Here is a 7,889-nt window from a genome sequence, read left to right as displayed (position 1 = left end):
CCCATCCCCGCCGAGCCGCCACTCGCTCCCCGCCGTTTTCCCCGTAGCCGGTGGACACCACTCGTTTGCGGAGAGTTCTCACGGAGCGCTGCTCGGGAGCGGTCCAGAGGCCACTGGCCGTCATCGTAGGGGGAAAAGCCCCCCATCAACAACTGCTCTGTAATACGTGCAATGGGATTGGGATGTACAAAGTATTCAGAATATTGAAGTTTTCTTTAGGGCGCCTGCTTCTATGGTCTTTATATTTTCAAGCGTTTCTTAAGTAGTTTGTAAAAGTCAGTTACATTGATGGAAGTATGATACACACACACAAAAAAAAAATTAAAAAGCCCTTTAGAATTTTTTCATTTTTTTATTACTGTATAACGGGAAAACATGCTGAAGCTGCATGTCAGAGGAAATGTTTAGCTGTCAAACTGCTGGTTTAGATGCCTTAGAAATTGCTAAGCTGCTTAAAACGCAGAGAGCCTCCTGAGCTGTATTTCCAGCTCAGTGTGCGCCTTTACACACGGTTCTGTATTCATTGGTGACAAAGGGTAACCTGCTGCTGGTTAAGCAGAGGGAAAGATGGATGAGCACAAGTCCTAAAGAGTGGTAAATGCCCTCAAAATCTTGATGTGTTTTGGGAGGTGGCCAGAGCCACATAGTCTGGAACCCTAAATCTCTTTCTTTAGCTTTGTGAAGTCCATCTGAATGAAATGGATGTATTAGAACAAAGTATAGTTAGTTAGCAGGCAGCCCAGCTGCGAAAAGTAATATGCTACCTTTGGGTGCTAACAAATGTATGTTTTCAAATTAACCTTTGCTATTAATCACTGATATTTTGGAAGTAGCAGAAAAAGAAGTTGTTTATTCGGCAGCTTGCTGAATTGCGGTAGCTACTTTGACTTACCCTTCATTTAGCTAACATTTTTATTTACTGCACCTTCCTTTCCAAGATCCAGTAATTGTAATCCTTCTTGATGAGTAGGAAATCTACTGTCAGTTACTGAATGTTTGCACTTGGAAATTAAAAATAGCCAAAATATGTTCTGTGAAAGGAAAGTGATATTAAAAACGTTATGTATACGTGGGAATTTTATTCTACATGGGAGCTATCTGAAAAAAAGATAATACATAGTAAAACATAGGTATTTTCAGTATAATGCTATACTTTCAATTATAAGTTCTAGAAATCCTAATTCATGTTAAATATGTGTCTTTGAAAGGAAAAGAATTCTGCACTCGAAACATATAATTTCAATACTCAACACAGAGAAAAGACATGGAAAAGGAAGTAAGGTTCTGATGTTGTAGATGGTGAAATGAGACATTTAGAGAAGAGACAGATTTTTGTGAGTTTTCATAACAGCCCCTGCTTTTATGCTCATAAACTTGAACTGTATTTTTAAAAGCTGTGCAAGTGGTTTGTCCACAAGGAGACTGAAGAATCACCAGGCTCTCAGTCCTAACTCTGGATCCGAGGTTTTGGGCCCAGAATCACAGCTTAATTAATTATTATAACTTTAAAAACATTACTGTGTCATGCATCAGAGATCATTACCAGATTCTGTTGTTAAATGTCTCCTAAAAATGTGAAAAAAAAGACAGAAACTTGGAGAGAGACCATCTTTTTCTTGGTAATTACAAGTGTGAGCATGAGTGAAGTACTCCATATTCCCATTTTATTTTTTTAAGATGTGATTTCATTTGAGCTAATCAAACTGTCCCATCAGCTCCACTGATGTTTCCAATTTTTCCATTTGTCACTTCCTGCAGTAATTTCTCCCATGCAGTCTCTTACAGACTCCATGTGTTTCTCTGTGAGGCTCTGAATGCCTCTCTGAATTCATCTGACCCCAGTAAAGCTTCCCAGGGTCTCGTTTCTCTCCCCAATACTGCTGCATTCCTGTCTCTTCCCACAGACATAAACTTTTCTGAAAACCAAAGAACTGGGGGCAAGGCTTTGAACCAGTAAAGGCATTAGCGCTTTAATTTTTAAGCAGTGGGATTTTCTTCCTGTGTAGTATTTGCTTGAATCAAATAATCATGCTCTGGGGCCTTCAGGAGATAAAATATACATGGTGGAAAAGGGAAGAAAAGTAGAATTTACTGTGTCAAAGAGAATGAAGTTTGATCAGTTTTCATGTTCTGTGATTTGTATTAAACTTTCAGCTCTGTAACTTACTACAAAAGGGAAAAAGAGCAAATGTGTCTACTTTCCTGGTTCAGTTTCAACTCAGAGTTTTTCTGGAGAAAAAGATCTGAAGGCACAATATTGAGGAATGCACTAGAAAGCTAAATGAATGCTACAGGAGCAAGCCAGTAGATTATTACAACATTTTGTTCTGAAAAGTCAAGGTGTGAGAAGCTAAAATGGGCATCGAATCTGAAAAGTGCCTAGCATGTGCTTGGGTGAAACCTGTGCCAGTTAAAGTTGTGGCTTTCATTATTGGTAGTTGCATTCTTCATGAAGCATTTTAATTCTAGTTTCAAGACATAATGTGTTTGTTAATTTGACACAGGTGAATGGTGTCCATCCAGAATGCAGATTGAAGCTGGAGATTCACAAGGAGGAAACAAGGTGCATGGAACTTCTAAAGAATGCAAAGCCAGTGGACTACAAAGGTAAGAAAAGAAAAGTTGTAATGTAGAGGTAACTGGAGTATTGAAGATTTTCTCCCTTTACCTTCTTTCCTGTTGTGATTGCAGTTTCCATAGTTGTCTGAACTGTGCTTGGGATTTTATGGTTTTTAGAATTTATGCAATTTTACATTAAATGTACTGCTGCAGCAAGCATGTGGTGAGAGGTTTGCAGGTGCTAAGAATGCACTGGCTGGGACAGCAGCTGGGAGTGAACACATTTTCATGTGTTAAGGTGTTGTAGTATTTTCTGGCTGGCAGAGGATCTGCAGGCTGATGATGACAGGACCAGGAGAAAGAACAAATCTGAGGGAAAGCTGAAAGCCTTGGATCCAAGCATCTCTCTCTAGCTACTGTTGAGAGTAAAGTACTAGGGGCAGGAAGGATCTCTGGGTCTCCTAAGTGGACAGTGTTTCAGACAGAAGATCAGATTCACACCCAGAGGACCATGGAGTTGTGTGAAGGGAAACCCGGACAGTCGTGTTACACCCCAAACCCCAACCCTCTGTTACTTTATTGTTTTCATTTTCTTTCTGCATAGAAAGATAAATATATAGGTAGTGATATAGTGAACTGTAATTTATGGAAGGAAGAGGAATAGTAGATGTAAAGCATTTTGTTGGGTTTTTGGGTTTGGGGTTTGTTTGGTTTGGGATTTTTGTGGGGTGTTTTGGTTTTTTAGATTTCATTATATTTCCTTGCTACATTTTTGTGTTAGCAGAACATAATTTTACAGAGAAATGACATTTTTCTTGTAAGTTGAAGCTGCTGGTAAAGCCATTTTTTCAGCAAGCAGAATACAAAGGCAACAGATAAATTCAGCTTGGCAATATGTGGTTTATTTGGGCTTTTTGTGTTCATTCTGTTTTGAATGCACTCTGAAGATGACTATGGGACCTCAGAGACCTGCCATCTGCAGTGCTCTTTGAGCGTAAACATGAGTCTAAACTCATGATGCCTTTTCCACCTCTCCTCAATTTAAATGTGTAACTCTCTCCATGCATATTCTAATATTAATATGTATAAAATAAAATAATTCAACATTTTGTATTTTATTATAATTTCTCCTTTTTATTCATCCAGATTAGTAATTTTAAAAAACCCGCAAACTCTTACTGGAATAATTCATCTAGATTTATGGCTTTTATTTATATATGAGTGGTGAAGAGAAATGGCTGCTACATAAATAATACTAGTGTGAAGCCAGATGGAGAAATAATTAGTAGCCCAGCTTAATGAATTAAATCATGAACCAATAAATTCACTGTTAGCTGTTTCATGGCTTTGAAAGTCAAGACTTCCTCAAGATACACTTTTGTGATCCAGATGCTGGACTGCTCCGAGGGTATCTTTGTGATGCACACCAGTTTTATTTTGGGCTCCCTAGGGGAAGAAAGAAGTTTGCTGTTGGTGTTTTCTTCCCAGCCCCTTTTCACTGGAAGAGGGGTGCCTCTTAAAGGCAAACTTCTGTGAAAGAAAACTCATGTCTTGGAAGGACACAGGATGATGTCTGATGGTGTTGATTCAACCCTGCAGGCAGTGGCAAAACAGCAGTGCAATGATTTATACATTTTATTGAATGTCTGTCTGAAATTAAAGGAATATTCCATTTTGTTGGAGACTGGAATAAAGCCCCTGTGGTGATGAACCTTTAAAACTGCATGTTTAATATTACAGGAGAATTTGTTCTAGGCTTCCTGTTACAGATACCTTTACCAAGAACCTTCAAAGAGTAGCCTATGTTAAATGTATGCATTTGCATTTACAAAAATAGACATTCTCTGTGTGTCCTTATTTTCCTAATAACCTCTCTGTAATCATACAAAGAAGTAAGGACTATTTTGAACAGTAACACTCTGACTGCTGATGAAGAAGAATTACCAATGAAAATTGGCAAGCTGGAACTAGTCCAAGTCGTAGCTCCACATGTAACTTGTAGAATATTTGAAACATAATTCTTTACAATAAATTCCAAAATTCTATTCCACTTTTTCCTGAATGGGAAAGATGGTTATACAGCCCTTTTCATGCTTTTCTAGCTTTAGTATGTGCTACCTGACTTAAAAAATCTGTTAATGAAATCTCATGAAGGTACTGTCTTCAATTTGGAAATAAAGGTTCCCTGAGATTTTCCACAGAAGGCTTGGACCTCGATTATCAAAATCAGTGGGAACATTTTCATTAATTTTTTGGGCACCTGGGAAACCACACCTCTATGTCATCTCTATGCTCCAGAATTCAGCTGGCATGCACAGCTACTGAATTTTAGAGGATCCAAATTGTATGGGACAAGTAGTCTCTTCTTAGAGCTAGATGGCAATTATGTATTGGAAATCTTGTCTAATCTTCTCAGCTCCCAGTTAGGGATATAAAAAGGAAACATGTAAAGGCAATTGAGGTTTATTTGACATGATAAAATGGTATTATACCTGAGCTGCCTCAAGACATAGGCTGAAGAATTTCAGTGAGTAATTTTTGCATTGCGCCTAAAATCACTGACTGTGAAGTCTATGAAGCACTTGCTTACTTCATGGCTTAATAAAGCCAGTAGTGTGTTTTGCAAAGAAGCACTGTCTAAAGACTATGTAAGTACCCTTTGAAAAATGCTAAGGGTATGCTAAAACCAAAGGACACAGTTGATCTAAATCTGTTTATTTGCCAGTGTCAAACTGTGAGACACCCAAACCTCTTGCTTTGCACCTTTTGGGGGATTTTCAGGCATTAGCACACACTTTTCCATTAGTGGACAGCACTGCACTCCATTTAGGGAAGAAGTCACTTTCCAAAGACCTGTGGCAGTGCTTTCCTCTCTGTAGTGCTCTTTAGAACATCTGGTTGTTTATTTTATGAAGACTGCATTAGCTTCTATCCACATTTGTTTTCATCTTTCCTCCTATAATTTGGCCCCTGAAGTATGGATGCACCTTAGCTGGCAGCCTAGGAGAGGTTGGTTTTTCTTGGTGCACATTTTATTTTCAAAGGGCAGATGAATTGCATTCTAACTAGCTGATAGTAGCTACAGATTTTGAAGTTTATATGGAAAAAACTATTTTTTTTGATCTGCTACCCATAGCTTGTCTGATTGAAAATACATAAAAATTTTCCTGCTGCAAATGTCTTCCTTTATTCCATATTTAGAATTTCTCTTTATAAAGAAACTGGCTCATTTCTCTTCAACTTTAAGTGAAAAATGAAATCTTATGGTCAAAAATGTTAAAACTCACTCAGCAGAGTTTTTAACAGGGTTCTACAACAAGAAGTTCTAAAAAGATTTCATTATAAAAAAACGAACTTTAGGGGTTTTGATTCATCTTGGACTCAGTGGCTACACAGTTAAATGTGTCTTTTCAGATCTTGCTTTCCAAATATGTTTTTTTGCGAGACCCATATGTCAGACAACATTTTTAATTTTAGATATGGCATCTTAACTTTGAAGAAAGGATGTAGATGAAAAGAAAAATGGCTTTGGAAAGAATTTCATAAACCTCTCAAAGAGAAGCTTCATAATGCAGCTAGCAATAGGAAATTGAAAGAGACAAGACTACCAAAATGATGCTCTTAGTTATTCATAAGTTTAAAGCAAGAGGGACCAATATTGCTGTATAATCCATTCTCCTGAATTGCACTGTCAATAGAATTTCCTTCAGTGATTCCAGCGCTGAGCTCATGATCTTGTGGATGAAACAAGAGATGTTCAGAACAGTGGCAGGTTGTCCAGAAGTTAATTTATCTGACTAACTTACCTGTTAAGGTTGTTCATCTGGTAAGAAACGTGCCTATTTTGCATTTACACCCCCCCCACACACCTCTGTATATAACTAGGCAAACCTGGTGATCACTCTGTCATCCACATTAGTCAATAGAAGACTGACACAAAGCCAGAGGAGGCTTTCCTTTGCTGCATGAAAAGGAATCTCCTCAAGTTTCCCCCTTTCTTAATGCTCCCTATCTCATCAAGGTCTTGTGTCAGGTTTTGTTTAGTTTTGAAGCTATTGTTTCTGTAAAATGAGTCAGTAGTTCAGACTGCAGTGGTGCTGAAAGTAGAATTAAATGAGATGGTGGGATCATGGAACTTCTTTTGTGCAGCACTAGTAACTCTTGGAAGAACAACTTTAGCTTTCTTGAATCCCTATGCTGCTGCTTTTCCAGCTGTAGTGCAGACATGTTGCTACTTTTTAGTTCACACACTTTTTATGAAGGAAGCCAAAGGGGCTGCTTTGGATATTTGTCTGTTTCGGCTTTCACAGATTGAAGTGTCATCATTAATGACACCACATAAAACAGATCATCCTTACAGTATTGACAATGTCTGGGCTTTGTGGAAGTTTACTTAAATATTTGAGGGCAGAAGGGAGGCAGAGCTTTGTATTTTGAGGAGGCTGGGTGGGAAAGGTGAGAAAGAGCCTTGAATGAAAGGAGTTGCCTACTGAAAAATAACTATTAGTAAATAAAATAGCAAAGACCAAGAAAATTTCCTGATCATTCAAAAATCTCATATAATAAAGTTTACTAAGAGTGACAATAACAAACCCTTTTGGAAAGAACAGAAGCAGCAGGTGTCCACAATGATTCTGAAGACATGAAATTTCTGCTCTACCCAAAATGTGAACAGCAATTCAGCAGCAGACATTAATATATGGCATTTGTAGCCGTGAAGAAGGAAAATGCACAGCCATAAGTGAATTTATTGTGTTTTCCAGAAGACTCTGAAGGAAATACTGCCCAGCATAGTTTTGCACTTGAGTCCTGATAAAGACAGCAGTGGCCATGGCAGTGTATTCTCCATGACATCCAAAGTTCAAATACCACAAGGAAGAAATTTTGAATACCAAAACACTGAAAGAGCTTCAGCTAATACAACACATAGCACATAGGTTAGACATAATACATACTAGCAGAAATATATGGTCCTACTTCTTAATAGAGACTTTTAATATTTTGTGATGGAGTTTATATGAACAGGAGATGGATATTTAATGGTATTTTTGAACAATGTACAGCATGCCAGAATTGGGGCAACATAAAGATGAAGGTACCTCTTACAGCTTTGACTATACATACATTAATATATTTGCATAAGAATAGAAAATAATGTTCTTATGGTAAGATTAGCATGCCGTCCAGTCATACAAAAGTAAATGCTCTTGTCTCCAAAGGACATTATGAGTAATTGGAAAGCAGGATTTTCTTAGAAAATTTGGCTGAAAATTTGTTTTCTTTTTAGGAGGTTTTTTTTTTCAAAGTTTTAGCTGGCAACTTCCGTATTT

At 37.8% G+C, this 7,889-nt stretch overlaps 1 protein-coding gene across 1 annotated transcript in view; it reads left to right on the top strand.

Annotated features, from left to right (window-relative positions):
- Positions 1-7,889, top strand: part of VIPR2 (vasoactive intestinal peptide receptor 2) — a 51,978-nt gene that overhangs the window by 1,198 nt on the left and 42,891 nt on the right. Inside the window, exon 2 of the mRNA XM_017728919.1 lies at positions 2,505-2,607. Within this exon, the coding sequence (XP_017584408.1) occupies positions 2,505-2,607 (103 nt within the window). The remainder of the gene's footprint in view (positions 1-2,504; positions 2,608-7,889) is intronic.

This window comes from Corvus brachyrhynchos, unplaced genomic scaffold (assembly GCF_000691975.1).
Source record: "Corvus brachyrhynchos isolate BGI_N302 unplaced genomic scaffold, ASM69197v1 scaffold52, whole genome shotgun sequence".
Classification (NCBI taxonomy): domain Eukaryota; kingdom Metazoa; phylum Chordata; class Aves; order Passeriformes; family Corvidae; genus Corvus; species Corvus brachyrhynchos.
This window is presented reverse-complemented; position numbering and strand designations above follow the sequence as displayed.